The sequence below is a fragment of the Rhopilema esculentum genome, chromosome 10 (assembly GCF_057945365.1).
Source record: "Rhopilema esculentum isolate cy_ngs chromosome 10, ASM5794536v1, whole genome shotgun sequence".
Lineage (NCBI taxonomy): Eukaryota > Metazoa > Cnidaria > Scyphozoa > Rhizostomeae > Rhizostomatidae > Rhopilema > Rhopilema esculentum.
The window spans coordinates 4,379,237-4,400,168 of NC_142824.1; the positions used below are offsets into that span (position 1 = coordinate 4,379,237).

A 20,932-nucleotide genomic window follows, 5' to 3' on the forward strand; every position below is an offset into this window, starting at 1 on the left:
TCCTGTCATAGCTTAATCGTCTGTCAAAGTTTTAAGAAATTTAGGATTTAAAAAGTTTTATCTAGGCAATTCTGCAGCAATTTTAGGTGTTGATTCACTAAAATTGGGTTGTACGAGGCTCTTTAAGCCCACTTCTATTGTATTATCAATTCATTTCACAATTGATTTAGTACCGTCTTTGTATGGACTTTATCTATAAGAAAAATGAAAAATAGGTTTGTAGTTTGACAGTTTTGATAGATATTCAAAGAATTAACTGGCTGTGAGGTTGCCTGTTGATGCAAGCCTTTGCCGTTAGAGAGACCCACATTTTACCTTCCTAGTGTTTGTATTTTATCCACAGCAGGGATCAGTTGTGATAAAACTATGAAAAATATAAACTGATGTCGTTTGTTGTTTAATTCACTTTTTTAAAGCACCAAAACTTTCCAAAATGTTTTCTAACCTATTATTGCAAAAGATGGGAGTGACAATAGCCCCTGCTAGCCCAATGGCTGCACGGTGCCTCATTTGACGTAAGAAAAAATGTGGCCTAAAAACGGCTCAATGTAGAATTCCTCCTGATTAGTTCTTGAGGCCTCTCCTCTTAATGCTGAATGTCAATGACTTTGAGCAGTGCCTCAAAAATGCACCTCAGACATGTGTAAGTGGAGGACACCAGCGTAAATTTCTCTACTGAAGATTTTGACGAAATCTGTAATGATCTAAAAACTGAGGTTGACAATTTTGCAGAATGGTCACGCCAGTTTGAACACTGATTAAGCAGAATACCGTAAATTCTCGAATTAGCCGCCTGGGAGCTTATTTATTGCTGACATTTTTGGATAGTGGCTTATTCGGGGGAGGGGTTTATAAAATTATTGTGGACATTAAGAAGACCTCGTTTATTTTAGTAGGAATTTGTTTATGAGCATTTAATTAATTGTTACCAAAAGTATATATTTTTGTGGCAATTCGATAAAACGCAATTGTAATTGGAGAGCCAATCAGAATCAGACGTGTCAAGGAAGTTTAATACCTTTGCATTACTGTGGGTGAGAATCTTATATTAACAAGCAACATAAAACATAGAAGGTAAAATTAAGAATGCCCTCTTTTCCCTTTGACAACTAAAGAACATACTACCGCTATTTAGATCGGATCAATGGCGCTGCTTGAGGGTAATCTGAAAAACTGTCATGAGCTATGGGGCTGTTTTTTAAATACAAAGCTTGATCATACTCAGCTTTCACAAACTAGAGCACGCAAAGCTAGCAGATTTCATGAAAAATTGATATTTATTTGTATAGCGGTAGCTTTTTCTTTTTTAGCTGATAAAGTACGTGTGTTAAAATATGCCATGATATGTGATATGATAATAGATAAAATTCCTCTATTTGACGGAAATTTAGTATTTGACTGCACTCTGAGCCATGATGCAAGCTCCTCACCATTGAAGACCAGTCCGGTAATAATTTACACCGAGGGGCGATTCACTCTTGCAAATAGCGTACGAGATTTTGACTAAAACAAAAGGATTTCTGGGAATTTTCAGATAAAACAATAGGATTTTCACGAAAGGTGTAGAGTGATTCGCGCCTCGATGTTTTTGGTCTGCGGAGCACAAAATTCTTCTGTGCATGAAACTGACGCGGCGCAGGAGAAACATGTAAACAAACACTCAGCAGAGCAGCTTTCCAAATCAAAACATTGGGCGTAAAATGGCTGCCGTCAGGATGCCAATATCGCCCCTCGTTCAGGCAAATCAAGGACTTATAGATGCCCGGCATAAGGAAAATATATTGTCAACAATAAATACTTATAGGAAAATCAGAGCTTTCACTGATGTTGTTATCTATTCCAGTAAAGTTGAGTTCCATGCACATCGCCTCATTTTGGCCAGCAATTCACCGGTCCTAGAAAGTATGCTTCGCTCTGACATGAAGGAGAAAGCAGAGGGGAAAATCAATTTGTCTGATAGTAGCATTAGCCCTAAAATATTGGAGCAAATTCTGATGTACATGTACAGCTGCAAAATCAACATAACTATTGATAACGTTGAAGAACTCTTGTATGCATCCACTTTCCTTTTGATGCAGTCTTTACGGAAATTCTGCGAAGAATTTTTACTCGATGCTCTTAACATTAATAACTGCCTTGGTATACGGGAAATTGCGTCCAAGTACGAATGCCAGCTATTGCTTAACAAAGCTGAAGATTTGCTAAGGAAAGAATTTTTGGCAATCTCTAGTACTGACGAATTCCATTTGATTTCAGCGAACCCACTTCGTGAGATTTTGGCAACCAGTGATATCCAAGTTAATCACGAAGATGATGTTTTGAAATCAATGATCGAGTGGATAAGAAAATTCCCAGACGAAAGAGGTAAACATTTCAATTTGCTAATTCAAGAAGTGCGTCTGCAGTTTCTAACTGACGAAATGCTGACATTCACTAAAGATTTTTGTAGTGATGTTATTGATTTAGAAGACAGGGTTGGTATGCAAATTTTGTTCAAAGATGCTTGGTTTGCAAAACATGAAATTATTTGTTCTGGGGAGAAAATTCAAGTTGGTAAGCACATTAAACCTAGAGACTGTCTTGACAAACGAACAATTGTTCTATCTTGTGGAGGCTATGATGGAACAAGATGCCTGCAGTCATGTCTTGCCTTAATTCCAGATGAAAGAAAAACATTTGCCCTTACTTGTATGAATGTTGCTAGGCAAGATCATGCAGTTGCTCAAGTAGGGGACTTTATGTACGTTATTGGTGGTTTTAATAGCCATAAAGGTCATTTGGACAGTGCTGAATGTTACAACCCTGTTCGAAATGAATGGAAAACAGTTAACCCCATGATAACGAAAAGAAAGGCGTTAGCAGTTGCTGTGTTAAATGGAAAGATCTATGTTACTGGTGGACTGGATGGAAATTTCAGGTCCTTATGTACAACAGAATTTTATGACCCAACATTTGGCATATGGCAACTGTCAAGTGATCTGAATGAGCCAAGGTAAGCAAATTATATAACCAGGGAATAACTTATTTTCTTTAAAATTTGTTTTCACTTATCAAAGAATATGTCAAATTTATGCTAAATACGATTTCCTCTCCTTCAGATCTGTTGTATTGCAGGTGCTGGAAAAAATTTAATGGCTATTTTATAATTTATATTAAAGATAGTTGTTGGTAATCTTTTCATTTAGTCATTTAGAATGCAATATCTCTTCTCCAAATAAAATTTATCAGTGGTTGGTGCTTCCCTATAATTTAGGAAGAGGAAATGTGCTATTGGCAAATTCAAGAAGCCACACCCATCACCAAACCCATCACCACACCTGGTAGACTTGCATTTGTGTTAAAGATTCTTATTTGTGTATATGAAATTCATCCAACCAAACATTTGCTTGCTTGTTAAAGGGGGGCCGAGACCCTGAAATCTCAGTGAATTTTTGAAAGGTGGTCTGAGACCCCCTGAGCCCTCCTCCATGGCACAACTGATTTGAGTATTTACCATTGATAGGGGCTGCTTTCACTTACATTCTGGAAATGTTTTACCTCTAATGAAGTTGTAGGAATTTTAAGATTGATAAGATATCTTGGGGTGCCTTGTCCTTGTACTAAATATATAAGCAAATATGGGTAAAGTTTAAAGTTAAGCAAGTAAGTAAAAGACTTGTGACCTTCTGACTAATGAAAATTCACAGTAATATCTAATGACAAATATCGTACATCAAAACTAGAATTTGTTCATGTTTTTCTTCTTTTCAAAATGAAAAAGCCTTTGCTGTTTTTTAGAGTTTATACAATAGCAGACATTTATGAAAGGTTGTTTTATTTTACAGTGCACATCTTAATACTATTTTTCTTAAATTATTTACAAAACAGCATGTATTGCCTTGTCTAAATTACAAGAAATGAAATGAATAAATTGAAGTGAATCCCTTCCTTGTTTAATGAGAGGCTGTAGTCTATAAGAGGATGGTTATGATAGTGAAAAAAAATTAATGGAAATTCATCATGCTGACTTTGAGTAGAGAACAATCTACCTCACTATATTAAGCTTCAACAAGGTCGAATTGATTTTCAAATTTGAGAGGAGCAAGTCACTCCAGTAAAATCTTGTATAACATGACACTGCTAAACATCCATTTGTTTTCAGAAAAATCCCCAAAAAAATCTAAAAAATCTATTCTTTAGAAAAATCTTGTATGGTGGTTGGAAAATGTGATACACACTTTGCTTTTTTGTTGTTGCATGTGATCTAGAGAAATTATTAGGATCATTAAAAACAGCACCCCTTTTGATTGGGTCTCCTGCTTGAATGAGGGCAGATTTGTGGTAGACGCAAGACCAGTTTTATGATTTTCTAGGAGCAACTAGCTAGTCAGGCTGTCTTTTCAGTCATTTTCTAATAAATAGATATGATGGAAAGTCTTTGCATTTCAATTTTTTTCATATTTCAATATATTTCTTCACAGATACAGTCATTGTCTTGTTTCTAACGGTGAACACTTGTTTGCAATTGGTGGCTGGAAGCTTGCATCTGTAGAGAAATTTAACCCATCGGAATCAACATGGAATTTTGTCGCTGACATGTCGTGTCCTCGCGCTGGAGCGACTGCAGAGTTTTTCAATGGACACATCTATGTAGTTGGAGGGCGTGGTGATAATGGTTGTCTCAGTACAGTAGAAGCCTACGATATTGATAGAGATCAATGGGTGCTCATGGCAGACGCCACCGTTCCCAGATGGAGAGCATCTTCATGTATCATGGGCGATTCTATGTATGTAATTGGAGGGCGAAATTCAAGCTGGCAATATCTTGATTACGTCGAGAGACTCGATTTCAATGAATTGCAATGGCAGGAGGAGATGAAGCTATTTTCAAAGCTAATGGGACTCAACTGTTGCACGATAGATGTACCAAATGTTCATCTAAGTAAACAACTCGGAAACTTTTCTCGTCTAAACATGGGTAGCTAGAATACCTAAATGCCTATCTGTTTCTTTTTTATCTTTAATTATCTTTCACACCTTTACCTTGGAATATAGTCTTTGTACATTGCATTTTATTAATGTAAACAAGACGAAATTGTTTAATAATCTTTTTATAACAAATAGCAAAATTTCGGTATTTGTAATCGGCGGAATTATAGCAGTATAAAGCATTTCATAATTCGTTCGGTATCTCTTTTGTAGTCTTTCTTAGCCATTATAGTTATTTTTATTCTTTATTAATGATCCGAACTTTATTCATACGAGGTGACCCCACCCAACAAAACGCCTTCTTCAGACCGTGAGATTTGAATGATCATTGAATTCTAGTGATTCCCAAACCTGCCTTTTTAGAGCATTTCTTGGGTGCGCAAGGTCGCACAATCCATAGGTTTACACAAAGAGTGTTGTTTTACCCAAGTTATCTTTTCAAGTGACAATAACGGATGTTTCTCTCACTTTAGACCGTCGAGTATGCTTTCGCTATTCAAAAGATAAAATTCCTTTTTGTACCACACCCATTTCCTGGGCAACGCTTCTTTAGTGTTTTCTGTGATAATTCTCAAGTAAATAATTTTTGTAAGGGGCCTCCAACTATAAATGCAATAAGGCCCGTTTCAAACGTCGAACTTCTCATATGATGTGCCGCAAAGCATATTTATACTTGGCTCGATATAAACACGTTTTTCAAAGAAACCTAAAGAAAATATCGTAACGTACAGATGTATAGATATATAAGATATGAAAATCTACAAGTAAAACGAAGCATAAAATCGGATATATATTTGAATTAATCTACAATTTCATTTAAATCTATCGAATCTGTATCTGGACGATGGACGTGCAATAATGCCAAAGCATTCAAATGTTCAGCTGCCATTGTAGTAATCTCTTATTGCCACTGTGAAGCTTTACCAATTGTATTTTACCAATTTGAATAAAGCCCCTTACCCCACTCCAAAATTTGTTCTTGCCTCCCTGCACACTTTCTACCTTACACGCTTTTTATGAAGAACCTAGCTGGAGGCCTACTCTAGTGTCTCTAATAGAAGGGGGAGGTAATAGAAGGGGGGGGGGTCTTCATTCCAACCAATTTTCAATAGAAGGGTGAGGTTGCTAATAGAATGGGAGGGTGTTCATGTCGACCAGTTTTCAATAGAAGGGGGTGTTCATGTCTGCCAGTTTTCATTACAAGGAGGTTGCTAATAGAAGGGGGTTCAGGTTGGCCAATTTTCAATAAAATGTCAGCAAATTTCAATAGCAGAGGGGAGCTGATAGAAGGAGTGGATGTTGGTAAATCTTTTAATAAAAAGGCAATGGAATTAGTAGGATGGTGACACTGGTTACTTGATAATGGATAGATGGTTAGAGATAAAGATAGACAAACATAACAAGAGTAATTATTAACAATTGAAAATTGCGTGTTCTGGTCATGACAGATTTGTAAAATTTAATAGAAGGGGGGTGCTAATAAGCGACGGGGGGAGGGCAAATTCTTCTGAAGTTACTAGAGTAGCTCTTAAAGTTCCTTATTTTTGGACCTCTTTTGCTCAAATTGTAGTACAAAAAACTCCTTAATGCACAAGCTCAGACCATGTGGTCTTACGCAGGTTTGAAAGTGGAGCGGGTGTGGAGGGCTGAGGGGAATAGCTAGACGAAAGGTGAACAAAGAAAAAAGACTAGAAAGGTTTTTAATATATGTATTAAATAGTGGAAATTCATTCAAGAAGGAAAATGAAACAGAAGCTGAATTTATGCGAAAAAAAGAAACGCCAGGCAGAAACTGAAGCCGAGTCTTCTTATAAAAAAGGGGTAAAACGGAATGACGCATTTTTTCCAAATTTTGTGAGCCTGTTCCCCTGTGGTGTACTCCAAGAGGCGGGAGAATCGTCTGTTGTTGTTGTAGTCTGCCATTTTTTAGCCAGATTTGTCTTCATAATATTTATCGTACTGTATTCGTTTGTCGAGACTGCTTTGCTTATCAAACAACAGCAGGTACATGAAATTTCAATATTTTTGCTGGTTAGCCTGATTTCATTTTCATCATGCAATAGGTTTTTGATAGGCGATTTTTATACAACGTTTTGAAGCGTGGAAAATTACGCAGGGATCAAACACTTTGCAAATGCAATGTTAAGTTAAAATTAAAACCGTTCCAAATTGAAAAAAATAATTTTTGAAATATTCTTACTTTATTTAACATTTGAAATATCTTTCAGTGATACTGTATTCCTTTTTTGGATCACAGAAATGGGCTGGCATGATCTGGATATCGATGCTGGGTTGGTGGGTGGAGAAGAAACTCAAAGATTTGGTCCTAGGAACGAAAAAGGCTCAAGTCTGTACCAAGTTGATACATTAGCTTGCATCAGCCCAAAGGAAGACGAAGAGGTTATATTATTTTCATGTTTGATTGGATAACACAAAACATTAAAAACGTTTGAAAAAACCGTTTTGCATTTTCAAATTGATGGTCCATACGCCTTCGACCTGACATCTGAGAAGCTAAACTGGGGTAATTTTGGACAGACAAAATTTGGGACACCCACAATTTGTGAAATTTACTTTTGTTAGAAGATATCCTATACTTTAAAAATTGTTATAATTTATGAAGTTGTGGTGAACTTTTAGCAAATATGGTATGACCTATATCAATATCATGCAACCATGTGCAAAAAATGTTGATTTTATTTTGCAGGTTCCTTTTTTGCAAAAATGTTTGGGGATGCACATGTCCCACTACCCCCATCATTAGAAGCCATGTTGACATACTATTTATGCTAGTGTAGAACATGTAAAGGGTCTGAGATATCCATCATGGACTAAAGATTTTCAATTGGAGCTTTGTTGTTTATTGGTCTATATCTTGCATGAGAGTTACACAGGTGGATTCCACCCTGATATTTATGACATTTTCCCCTAGGGCAGTGTACTTAGTTAAAGAATTCAAAAAGTTGGAATTTAATTTACTTCATATTTTTTGAGTGAGTTTTATTTTCTTGGATAATTATACTTGCAATGTACTTGGCCACTGAAAGTGGAGCAGATTGCCCAATGATGTATATTGCAATGCTGTTTTCTCAATCATTCTAGCACTTGGGGTGTCCTACAGTTTCTTCTATTGCAAATCAAGCTGGAATCTGTCTTGTCATTGGAAACAATGTTGTGCTGTTCGATGAAAGTTGTAGTGCTCCAAAAGTCCACTTTTCTTTTGGTATGTTTTTAAAGTAAAAATCAGAGGATGGTCCAGTTGTTAGAGATGCTAACTACAGACACAAGGGTCTGTGGTTTGAGTCCCTGGCATGACCAACCTTCCACCCAGAGTGAGGAGAGTTACCAGCTCTCTGTAATTCCAGGAATAGGATCACAAGTTGTGGTCACATTGAAAGGAAGAACCAGGACACTGCTCGATAAGCATAAGCTTCCCAGTATCCTAAAAACTACCTTCGGATGCTAGTCAGAAACAAATACAAATAAAAATACAGTACAATGTAGCTTTTGGTCTACAAGGGACTATTCTATATGGCATGTTTTTTTCAGTTTAGAAGACACACACTTGTAAAAGATGCTTTTTCAAATTAAGTTCTATGACCTAAATTAGAATCAACAAAAGTATGCAATACTAGGCAAAAAGTAATGGCTTTTGTGTTTTACTTTGTTTCCTAGTCATTTTTCCTTGGCCATTTTGGATCAACTTCAGTGTTATTGTTTACCATTATCCAAAACCTAAATGATGATATGAAAACAAATTGGTATTTAAGACTTTGTGTCCGGACTGGTCTATTTTGTTTGTTTAAACATGTATTTTAGGCACTAATGTGGATGCAGTTGCATGGAATTCAGACTCAAACTTCATGGCTGTGGGAGAAAGGTGATCTGAATACTTCTTTTCTACTTGTTTGTTTTTTCAGTTAAAATTTGATTAAGAAAGGCCATTCTCAACTTCAAAATTGTATATGATTCCAAGTTCCAATAAACAGAAAGTTCTGCTATCTAAAATTATTGTGTTTGGACAAAGTTTCCCTCCTGCTGAGCCTTTAATATTTCATTATTTCATTAATTGCTAAGTTGGATTTAAAGGGATACTGCATAATACAATGTGTGTTTTCATGATGTATTTTAGAGGTGTTCTAGCATGCAATTTAGTTTCAAACCTGCAATAAATTCATCTTAAACTGAACATTGTAGATTAAGATTATCCTGATGTTTATATATCTATCATGTGTAGCTCTGGTGTTTTGAATCTGACTCATATCCCATCTAAGCAAGTCATCTTTAGTCAGGTAATGTAATATTATATGTCTTGTTGAACAGTTCGATGAGTAAGCTTTAGTACTGAATTGGTATTTTAGCAAATGCATAGCAATATGGTTTTACTTTAATAAGTCTTTATACCATGTGGTATAGACCAATTTTTTGATGCTAGAGCATTGCTGTTTGAGATTAAGGATAATTTTAGTGGGAAAATATATGTTTGTAATCAACAAATTTGCCAGAAAAGATTCCCACTTAACAGTAAAGACTCTACAACTTTAAAGGGGCAAAAACCAATATTTGCTGTTTTAGTTTGTGTCCCATTTTTTCATTAAATTTCCCTATTTTGGTATAAATGATTCCTTGATTCACGCAAATGCACCTATAGGAGCTTTTGTCTTATCTCTGCCAGTGTCTTACCTCTGTCACTCTCATCAACACTTTCACCCTCACTAAAACATCAACTTGGCGAGGAACACAATATAAAAGAGAGAAATCAAAGAAGTGCACTTTCAATCAAAAGGAGCTCAACTAGCTAAAGGGCCAGTTTGCTAATGAAATGAAATTTGCTTACATGATCCCTGAAGATGACATGAAATAGCCACACTGACTGTCACATTTGTTTGTGCTATGCACCACATCTGAATCATTTTTATTCCCATAAGTTCCCTTTTATTCATAAAATCTTGTCTGATATTGCTTGTAGAATATTTTGAATAATGAAACACAGAAGTTCAGAAGTTTAGTCTTCAATCAAGGAGATGCAGGCATGTCATTTTTTGCTAAATGATTTTTTTAGCTTGTATTGAACTATTTTTGTTATACTCTGACTTGTTGACATATTCAGCATATAAATATAATCCTAAATCCTAGAATGTTTTCATGCTAGCTTCTTCTTCTTCTGACCAATGAACTGTTGCATTCTAATAGCACTGAAAACAAGCAGAGACCCTGGAAAAGCTAAAATGCATGGTGTGCAAGTCACCAAAGAAATGAGCAAAACAACAGCAAATAAATATAATTGCTAAATCTTTCAGCAACCCCCTCCATGTGCCCCCATGCATCCCTGTGCACCCCCATGCATCCCTGCGTTGCTCCATGCCCTGGCATCCCAACAAGGCTTTAACAGGGTGTTGCTTTTTTTCTAGCAGGGTGTAGCACTTTTTTCTAATTTTTGGTTTCTAACAAATGATGCTCAACTTTGAGACATCATATGCTACATTAACTGGAATCCAATGTAACCCGAAAAAGTATTAACGTCTCATATGTTCAAAAGAAAAATTTTAATGTCAGCGAATTATTGTTTGTGCTCTCATTGTTGACCATGATTTGTTTTTATTCAGGGGTGTATGAATTAAAGCTTCTTCCAAGCCAAGGATTTCTTATTCAATTAAAGAACATAAATTTGAAACAACTTGATGACGGTAAAGCTCTCATTACCTTGCTATCTATATTCTATTTGCACATTCTATTTGTATGAAATCACCTACGTTCGTTTTAGTATTTATAAGAATATTTAAATGAGTTCAAAGAAAGGCCAACGTCAAATGATACAGGCTGTAAGGCTTGAGACTATTGTAATGATCTCATAGCTTTATGATCTTCGTTGGATTATCTTGTTTTTGCGGAAAATTGACGATTGAAAAACTTTGTAGCGAAGAAAATGTTAATTGATCTGTAAAGTTATGGGGGTTTACCTGAAGAAATGATGCAGTTCTATGTTTATCAGCCTTGATGTTTTGTCAACGTATATGCTGAATTTTTAGCCGCCTTATTCTAAACACAAGCACAAGCTAGATTTCGATTCTTTACCTGGTTTCACTTAGTGGCAGATTAATTTAACTGATTATTTTGAATTTGAGGTAGTTATTGCAAGCAAATACACCAACACTCATTATAGCTTCTGACATTTCTTGAAGTGAAAAAACAAGGGGAAGAAATGCCTTTTGCTTTTATGGACCATACTTTTTTTCTCATCGTTTACAGAATTGGTGCTGAAGCTTCGCGAAAATGGCCACCCGTTTGTTTTTAAAGTGAAACTTAGACAACTCTATTCTTGAGCTGCTCTTGCTGATTGTAACATTATTTGTACTTTATTTTTCAAATATATTCGTCTTTTCATTTAAAGCCACATAAATAACAATGTTTCAATTTTGGAATATCTTAGAACTATTTTGATCTTAATCTTTATTTGTAGCTATTTCATCAGAAGATTCTGACGGTACAAAGGAGGTAAGCGCGGTTGAGGAAGTTTCTGGCAGTTTATATATTATGTTATTTTATATACCCGCACTTAAACTTTTTCATCTTATTATTAAGAGTGATGATTATCATTGCTGAATATTGATAGTTGTAATACCTCCCAACAGCCTCACTACGGTTGAATTTGGTATATTATCCGCGGCATTCCCTTCTTAAAACAATGCTGGTTCAAAGCTAAGCTTCAAAAGGTTCAAGGCTTGAAATTTAGCCATTGTGAACCGATTGAATGGTTTAGACAACAGGCTTTTCGTCATATCATTGTAAAGTCAAGTCATTGTATCATTGGCGGATCTACAGGGGGGGCCGGGGGGGCCATGGCCCCCCCCAAACGATTCGACAACGAGAAACTTTGAATGAAAAGACAGTAAATACATTAACTAAACATGTAAATTGATAAGGTAAAAGTTTTTGCATAACAAGAAACTAGTTGTTTATATAACTAACAAACCAAAATTACTTATTACATTACATGAGAACACTAACTGCGAGCATAGAAACATGAGAGCTTTGATTGAGTAATTTTGTGGAAATCAGTGATCCCAACTGATGTCAATATATTCAGAAAAGAATTTGAAAAGGAAGTAGCTATATCGTAGCAAAAACGTTATCGGAGATTTTGCCTTTGAAACGAAAAGCTACATGCGAGCTCATTTTGCGCGAGAAGTGGTGTGTTTCAATGTTGAGTATTGCGATATAATAGCAACGTCATTTTGTCCATCTTTTAACTACTTACAGCTTTAATGGGATTCGTCTTGATTTTAATGCTGCGAATGAGTCAATGAGTTTATCGCTCGTTGGTGTTCTGTCACGGTGAACTTGCAGAAGAAGTAGGGATTCTAATCTCTCCTCAGACATTGTTGACCGAATTGCTGTCAGGGTACTATTCAGTTTAGAAAATAGTCGTTCGGGTTCTGCTGTTGTCACCGGTAGCACAGTGAGAATGTTGAGTAATGTATGCAAATTAGGAAATACATCACCTTGGCAGTCGCCTAAAGCGCCGATAGCGGTATTTGCTACTGTACTTGTTCCACGTGACAGCCATTGCTGCTTCCAAATTTCATACTCTCCTTCAACAATGGACAAGGGGTCTAAAAAGACTCCGTATTTTAGTGCTGCAGGCAAAATATCTTGCCAAGTTGATTCTTTGACGAAACAAGGCAGAATTCTTGTAAGCGTCGCAATCTTCTGCTGATGGGGACCAAATCTTGCTTTCATATCTCCAGCCACTTCATCAAGAAGAGGTAAAAACACATTGATACGATAATAATCAATGGCTTTTTGATTGGCTTCACCTGCATTTGATCTGAACCTGGATTGACTGACTGCTCGAGGAATTGCGTGCATCTCTTCTCTGGTCACTCCAATATTTTCGCCAAGAAGCATTGCCTCTTCAAACATCGAAGCAAACTCATTTTCTTCACCTTTACGCCACGTGTAAAGCTTTGACTGTGTCGCAGAAATCGTCGACATTGCTTTCACAAGATCGCTACCAATTTGTTGCAAAGAACGGGACACTGGGCGAAGTACAGCAGACACTTTCTCGGCCAATACTAGCGCTACAAGGAACTGAGGGTCTTGCAAACTTTTTAACAATCTCCTGGCATCTTTTCTTGTATCTAATGAGTCCCAAGCGAGCATTTCCTCCAAGCACACAACGATGTAAGGCAAAAGCTGTCGTGCAACCAAAACTGATTCATGTCTTTCGACAAATCTTGTTTCACAGAGGGTCACCAACTGCCGTCGCTGAAGCTCTTCAATTGATTCTCGTGCTATGACTGCTTGCAAATAGCTGTTTCTTTTCGCATGCTTGAAGAAATTGTTGATATCTTTGATGTCATCCATGCAATGTCTGATTGCTGGTATCTTTGCGGCTCGAGAACAACTTAGATTTAGCGCGTGCATGCAGCAGTGGAAGTAGTCAGCGAGTGGCGCAGCAGATTTGATAAAGGAGCAAACACCAACTCGCTCACTGGACATCGATGCAGCACCATCATATCCTTGACCAACGAGGTACTGCAAATCCAACCCAAGCTCACTTATATGGCGGAGTAGAGTCTCCCCTATTGCCTTGCCACATAGCTTAATTTCATTGTGCTCTGTTTCATCTGATTGGTCACTGCTTTTTATGTCTGCAATCAGGTCTAAAATTGCGACCGGTTCTTCTTTGATAATTTTTGGCACATTTTTTGTGTCAACGTAACGAATTGCAATGACCAACTGTTCTCGTTTCGCACAATCTTGGGTTTCGTCGGCCATTATTGTCCAGAATTTTGCATTTTTTACATCTCTTACTATGTCCTCTTTGACAATATTTCCTGCACAGGCAATTAGCTCGTTTTGTATCGTTTTGCTTACCAAAGAAGCATTGCGTTTGCAAGATTTCAAGTGATCTTTCAAGTTTGTATCTCCTCCCCGTACTCTCAATCGCAGCAATGCCCTGAAGTTTCCATCATTGTGCTTGGGTTCCATCCCAGTTGAATCTACTGGTCCATCATCACGATGGCCTCTAAGCGCAATATTTTGCCTGGCGCATGTTAGAAGGGTGTCGATGATGGGAACCAGCGCAGTCCTGTTTCTTTCAATCTCTTTCTGCCTTTCAATGTTCATTATTGATCGAACGTCCTTCTCACTCCCAGGTGTTGCACGGCTCAAGAACTCCGTGTACTTTATGGCACATGTCTTATGAAAAGATGTTTCTTGGTGACTTGTGAGGGCTCCATTTTTCCCTGTCAAGTCTGAAAAGTTTACAAGAGGCTTGTTAACAAGTTTGCCCATTGACTGGCCTGCTCCACCTCCGTATTGTGCACCTCTTCCACCTCCACTCTCGCACGTCTTGAATAAAACGCAATAAACACACCAAGCACCGCAACATTTTGGCTCTCTGCTGACAGCTAGCCAGGGGAAGGTTTTCAAGTGATTTTCACCCAGAAAACGCTTCGTTGTCGAGGACATACCAACCATGAGCTGATTCTTTGGTTTTTTCTTTTCAGAAAATGGATATTCATCCCTTCTCTGCGGCACCCACCTCTTCGATAAATATGCTTCCCTTTCGTTATCTGTCAGCTGTTCTCCTCGTTTTGTTTTCATTATAGCTCTACCAATGTCATATCTATCAGATATTGCAACATTTACTTGTGTCGCCATACAACAGAGGTCTGGGTGTGTTTCCTCTTCAGGACAATCCTGGACTACCGCAACTTGGCTATGTGTGTCGAATTCTTCACCAGTAGATTTTGATTCAAATTCTTGGCAAGTGGTAGTTTCACATGTTTTAGAGATTTCAGGGTTATCTCCAACTGAACTGGTGCGGCTACTTTTTGAGAAGAATGATTCAAGAGTTCTTGATTTCTTTGGCGGACCAGACATTTTAATCAAACCTCCAGTCGGCTTTATTCTCTCGCTTTCAGTGAGGCAATAAGTTGCAAGTGGATGTGTAACACAAGAATTATGATAAGCCTAAAACAATAGTTCAATGCAAAATTAGATGTGACCGGATCTCGCGGCTCATATGGACTATGGTTTAACACAAATCATGACTGCGATCATGAATGAATGACGTCTGCAAACGTTAATGGTTGAGAAAGTTATGGCTAAAATGGGTTACAGTTCAAACATTGTTCATCGTGTTATTGCGATTGTGATACCCAAAAAGCGTCACTATTTCCAACAAAAGCAAAACAGTACCTATAACTACTCAGCTTTGCCTGTTATGCTGCGATGAATTTTTGGTGACTACCCATTTTGAAAATTTACCATTCAAATTATACGCACCAAATACGTGGGGACTTTTGCTCATTTTCTAAATCTTTTTTTCATCTTAAGGGTACGTGTCTTATGCCGGCTTCTTGAACACAGGAATTATAATGTCATTCACGAACTCTGATGCGTCATAGTTCCCCTCCCAAGTCAAGCGCGAAAGCTGCTGACCAAATATTCAATATGAATATTTGTAAAGGCTGAAATACACGATCAGTTTTTTATGTCAGTTTTCCCCAAAGTTATTTCTATATCCGTTTTTCATCAGTTTAACTAAAGAAGCGCGTGTTTACACGATTAGCCAAAGTTCATCAATTTTTCATCATGTATTTTAGCCTTTACTTCGCTTGGAAGTTTCTCGCAGCAATGAAGTTTCTTAATTTTCAGTGTTCTGAGAGTGTACCTTCTTATGAAATTTTTTGATAGAAAGGGGCGTTTCCCGCGTTCGGTGAGACTTTGAAGGGCGTGTCTGTGAAATTTTCGCAGGCCTCCTCTTCTTTCATAAATGGCCCTCCCCAAACGCAGACGCTGGATCCGCCCCTGCATTGTATCATATAATATCATGTGTCAATGAAATCAGTTTTTTATGCACAAATCTCAATCAGTTTTCCAAGAAATACAATATGAATTTCAAATCTACTTTGTTTTGGTGGTGAGATAATCTTTCTGTATTTTCATGGGAAGACACCCTTCCTTCAAGTTATTTCCTTTGTCTATGTCCAAAGGAAGACATTTAGAGTGGTTTAATTTGATATACAGATATTTCATAAAGGCAGCATTCGTAGAACACATAATTTGGTATTTGTCTTCTTATTTCAAAACGTGCTCGCTTTATTCACTTGATATACGCTAAAAACTTCTCGCAGGTTTTGAAGCAAATTTCGCGCGAGATTGTCAATGTGTCCACTGTGCACTCGGAATCACTTGACCATATCATTGACTACGAAAGAGAGAAAGGAGAAGAATTGCTCATTGCTGTAAGTCGCACTTTAAGTTTAATATTCTCAAAGATACTTCAATTTAGCCTCAATGGTCCAGCAATGGGACATTGTGAATCATTCGAAGCTAACAATGGCAGCTGCATGAAATGCGTATTTATTGAAAAGCTTACTGTAGAACATGTTTTGCTCTTGAGATAAAGCAAGCCCCGTTACTTTGCTCTAGTTATTTTCTGGACAGAGAGAAAAGTTCCTGTAAAAATAGCCTTGGAGAAAGAATAGGCAAAAAACTAAAGACATGTTAAGGGAACGCTTATGTGGCCCTGTATTTTCAAACAAAGAGTAAATATATTTCAGATATTTCAAATAAAGACTTCTATACTGAATCCCTTATCGATGACTTGGACGATCGGTGGGATTTCATGGCGTGTATAGAACTTGTAGAGGTATAAGACTTAATTTCTTACTTTTCGTTGTTTAGGGGCAAGGCGATTATGGCTTAAGTGTATGGGAGAATGATGATGATGGTAAAATTTCGATGGCTGACGTAGCCTGTGACTATTTTGATGAAGGTTTGTGACGTCATTGTATTATTGCAAAATCACTAATGACGTTAGTCTGCTAAACTACGAACTAAGAGCCTTGTTTTCGTTCAATTTAGCAGTGCTGGCAACCTCGACATTAGTCTACTAAGTGATTCATAGTCTGCGAGCTAAACTTCATTAAAACTACCTATTGGAACTGGAGCATGAAATTATATTGTGCATCTTCCATATACCTTGTTATATAGAAAAATTGAATAAAATGGAAAAAGTATCAGGATTATATCATATTAAGTTTAAAATCAAATTGTTCTTCCAGTTGACTAGGCTTAAACTTTATTTGCAGGCACTGGGTATTTGAAATGCCTTCTAAGCCCCTCTGGAGAATATTTTATTGCTTTGGACACGGAGGTAATTTCTCACGATTTTCTTAGAATCTTAACCTTATATACCTGTTGGATGTTTATCTACTTCATGGCTAATATTCTTGGGAACGCTCAATGTAGTAATGGATCGGTTCTGCGTTGTTAAGCTACTTCGTCAATTCGCTTGGTGATTCAAGTCTTCAGGTTGACTTGACTGGGTTCAACCTAGTTAGCAGGGGCGGACACTTGATCAAATAATGGGGGGGGGGCAAGCCTCTTGCTTTGCTAAGATGACGTCACATTTCCCCATTGTTTTAGAACAAAAGACAATTGTCCTCCAAAGTATTGGGGGGGGGCGACCGCCCCCCAGGTGTCTGCCACTCTTAGTTAAAGATCTGCTGCTATCGTACAGAAATCTCTAGGTGAATAACTGCTAGAGAAATTATAACGAAGTGTTCGATCAGAGTTTATGCAATTTCATAGACAGTCTTTACTTGCAATCAAAAAGCTTTGCTGTAATTGATAACCATTAAAAATGTCTTATTAGGATTCGGATTAAGATAATATCTTTTTCATTTTCCCCATTCATATTCGAATCACAACTAGATTAAAGTTAAATTTTAGCAAATTTAGCAAACCTCATGTCTTTCTTTTCAAAAGCGTCGCATAAGTTTATGGTCAACGGACACATTAACGCCACTGATTTTCTACAATGATGTTCAAGTGAAAGATTTCATTCTCTATTGGACAAATCCGGTGGAAGAAGATGCGAGGACAAAGTAAATAACCTTTTTCCAACTTCTCTCGCAAGTTTAACAGAAAAAGAGACCATGCATCTAGGAGTTGTAGTATTGTGATATCCTGTTCTACCAAGCAAACACGTATTTTATGTCAAAATCGAAACAATTTGTTTTTGTAGCATCAATAGTTTAAACATTGGCAAGTAATTCGGCCAGTCAAGTCAAGTTTAATTCTGAACGTATTGAACTGTATTGATATTTTAATTGAAATGAACAGAAGATATGGATGTTCACTAATTTTTATATATATACAATTCATATATCAGAAGAAACCCTTTAGATATTTGCCTGAGCTATCGACGATATTCTGTAGATAGGGGGCAGATGCCAAAGTATTATATAAAATAGGAAACGTAACCAGGGCTCCGTAGTGTTCCAAGTAATTATGCCAGACACTGTAGGTTATATTACCCTGTTACTGTAAATGCACATTGGACTAATGTTTCACTAAGTGATCCATTCCATTGTAACCCGATTCGTCCTTACAGGGATTCTTCAGAGGATATCAAGCTGGTGGTATTAACGATGCCGGAAAATAAGGTGATGTATTTATGGCAACTTTTCATCAAATAAATTTAAAATGTTATCAGTGTTACAGTGTTTCTCTGAAATGAATTTTTATTGAGGGCCACAATTCAAAGTCTGACGCTTAAACAGAACTATCATTCCTGAATATTCTGTCATCCCTGAATATTCTTGTCCCTATTTATCTATTAGATTTGTAAGTCAGACATGTTTATAAGGTATGCTAGATTTGTTTATCTGAATTGTTTAATCTATAAGATTTCTAAATTTGACATATTATATCCGTTAGATTTGTAAATCTCCCCTTACTGTCCATTAGATTGCAAATCTGCCCTTTTATCTTTATATAGCTGTACAATTTCTATCGTAGAAGTCCTTGCTTCAAGTCTACTCACTGCCAAACTTTGAGCATGTGTACACGTTGCAAGTATCCGCCTGTTCTACACTTGCCTCAGTGGATTCCCAACTGGTATGATTCTTTAATCACAATTAGCAACTTAAATGACGATGTCTTGTCCTTTAAAAGTATCAGGAAATCTTCTAGCAAGTCCTATCAGAACTCTAACACCAACAATCGCATGTTAGCATTTTGCTTTTTTGCATTAGTACTCGAATATTTTGAATTATGAGTTTAAACATAAGCTGTTTGTTAATCAGTCGAATTGTTGGTATGGTTAGCCCTTAGCGCCTCAGAAAGAGAGAGAAAACATGTGTCAATGAATATGTCTTAGAAAGAATATCTTCCGATGACTTTATCTCTAAAAAGTTTTAGAATTGTTTTGGAGGCATTATGTCCCCCATTGTTCTCAAAATCTTTTTCATGGCCACGATATTCATGCAACGTTGGTTTAATGCACAAATAACCAATCAGAATGAAGAACCACAATAGCGTAATTTCCCTGAGCGTGTTTCTGTTAATTTTCTTTTGTGTCAAACGTCTAAGTCAGTTTCGATGATGTAAAGATAAGGCATTTTTTGTCGTGTTGACCCAGAATAACTTATTTTGGATATTGAAAAGGCCGAGGGAGACTCTCTTTTAAGGCGAGGCTTTCAAGTTAGAATTAGCCACTCACGAAGTGGACAGACTGCCTTTAAGCTACCATTAAAGTTAAATTTCAAGTAGAAATACAAGCATTTTCAAGACGTACAAAGCATAATGCTTAATAATTGCTTGGGGCTCTTTCAGTTTGCATAAGATGCTCTTTGCACGACCATTCCTGGCATTTTTACTGCTGTTGAAGTTTAATCTTGTCTAACCAAACTGAAGTCCTGAACGCGTCGAACAACTTTTGAATTCCTGTCTTAAGTTTATTCGGTCTCTTATAAAGAATGCAACAAAACTAATTCGTTTATTTACGATGCTTTTCCCATAGTTAATGCTTTTGTGATCGTAATTTTTTTCTTATTTGTTGCTTATATTTAGCTGTACTAAACTGTATATTTTTCTAGGACATATGTTTCCCTTTTTTAACTCTAGGACACTATCTATTTCATCGAAGGCGTAGAAGACTGTGGGAGGTAAGTTTAGGGGTGGCTACGTTTCGCTGTTTTGACTTTGCTTTGCTTACTTCCAGTTCAGCTCAAGACAAATAAAAGGTTAATACCATTGCCAGCTACATGATATTTGTCAAATGCAGCCAGCGAGCTGCTTTCATGTTGCATAACCTAGGTGAAGCTTCTTTACGAGTTGATAAGGAATATTGCTATTAATTGACCTTTTTCTAGCTGAAATTATTTTCAGTTAGATAATGCTGTTGTTGAAGAGTTGTTTATAGAAAATGCATTTCCAAATCAGATACCATTTGCTTAATGCTTGATGAAAGCCTAGATGAACAGAGTTAGTCTAATCTTTTTAGGAGTAATTAATGTAAACATTTGTCATTCTTATTAGCTTTTTCGAAGATGAAGTGGTTAAGGATGAGATGGACATTTCAAGCATTCGTCTGCGATGCCTTACTGAAGCACTGCCAAGCAGCAGGTAAGTGAGGAATTATGAGTTGCAAATGGTGGCAACACGTCAAAAAATAGAGAAAGTTAAGAGCATGCACGCAGCGTTGCTATGAGTTAGATTTAAGCAGATCATAAGGTAGATTATAGTAGTACATATATAAACAATAAGTAAGATAAAAACATACTGATATGTCATTTTTACTTTTTTTCTTTTTTCAAAATAGGTTTATGAGACTTCTCCACAAACAGAAGTTTGATCAGGCCATTGAATTTGCTAAACAATATAACCTTGATGTGGAGGTATGAATTTTTGTCTGCCAATGCGTTCTGTTCTTACCCCAATACTTTTGAAAAGCTGTTGTTTTCCTAGCAAATTCAAGCTTTGTGATTTAGATGTGACTGTGAGTACGTTATTAATTTGCTTATAGAACAACAATATATGTTAAAAACCTCAATAGGTGTCTTGAACAACACGGTCTTATTTTAAAAGACTCAAACACAAAACCCGATCCTGAGAAGGTATATTTATTTACCAAGACCCGAGCCAGTTGGCAAGCTGTTCC

The 20,932-nt window shown here is 36.9% G+C and overlaps 2 protein-coding genes across 3 annotated transcripts in view; both read left to right on the top strand.

Annotated features, from left to right (window-relative positions):
- Nucleotides 1-48: 48 nt before the first annotated feature.
- On the top strand, nucleotides 49-5,160 carry LOC135692443 (kelch-like protein 12). The gene is made up of 2 exons (XM_065210569.2): nucleotides 49-2,992; nucleotides 4,461-5,160. Exons 1-2 carry the CDS (start codon nucleotides 1,701-1,703, stop codon nucleotides 4,963-4,965), a joined length of 1,797 nt encoding a protein of 598 aa, XP_065066641.2. The 5' UTR covers nucleotides 49-1,700; the 3' UTR covers nucleotides 4,966-5,160.
- Nucleotides 5,161-6,612: 1,452 nt separating this feature from the next.
- The window catches only part of LOC135692414 (kinetochore-associated protein 1), an 86,419-nt gene continuing 72,099 nt past the window's right edge, over nucleotides 6,613-20,932 (top strand). The window contains exons 1-17 of one of the 2 annotated variants that reach the window (XM_065210526.2): nucleotides 6,613-6,972; nucleotides 7,197-7,368; nucleotides 8,071-8,191; nucleotides 8,788-8,848; nucleotides 9,206-9,260; nucleotides 9,938-9,998; nucleotides 10,575-10,655; nucleotides 11,429-11,463; nucleotides 16,116-16,226; nucleotides 16,669-16,759; nucleotides 17,076-17,140; nucleotides 17,755-17,873; nucleotides 18,383-18,434; nucleotides 18,790-18,888; nucleotides 19,897-19,937; nucleotides 20,311-20,397; nucleotides 20,594-20,669. In XM_065210526.2, coding sequence (XP_065066598.2) covers nucleotides 7,228-7,368; nucleotides 8,071-8,191; nucleotides 8,788-8,848; nucleotides 9,206-9,260; nucleotides 9,938-9,998; nucleotides 10,575-10,655; nucleotides 11,429-11,463; nucleotides 16,116-16,226; nucleotides 16,669-16,759; nucleotides 17,076-17,140; nucleotides 17,755-17,873; nucleotides 18,383-18,434; nucleotides 18,790-18,888; nucleotides 19,897-19,937; nucleotides 20,311-20,397; nucleotides 20,594-20,669 — 1,296 coding nt within the window. In that variant the 5' untranslated portion in view covers nucleotides 6,613-6,972; nucleotides 7,197-7,227. The remainder of the gene's footprint in view (nucleotides 6,973-7,196; nucleotides 7,369-8,070; nucleotides 8,192-8,787; nucleotides 8,849-9,205; nucleotides 9,261-9,937; nucleotides 9,999-10,574; nucleotides 10,656-11,428; nucleotides 11,464-16,115; nucleotides 16,227-16,668; nucleotides 16,760-17,075; nucleotides 17,141-17,754; nucleotides 17,874-18,382; nucleotides 18,435-18,789; nucleotides 18,889-19,896; nucleotides 19,938-20,310; nucleotides 20,398-20,593; nucleotides 20,670-20,932) is intronic. The other variant, XM_065210536.2, reaches the window with a different exon arrangement.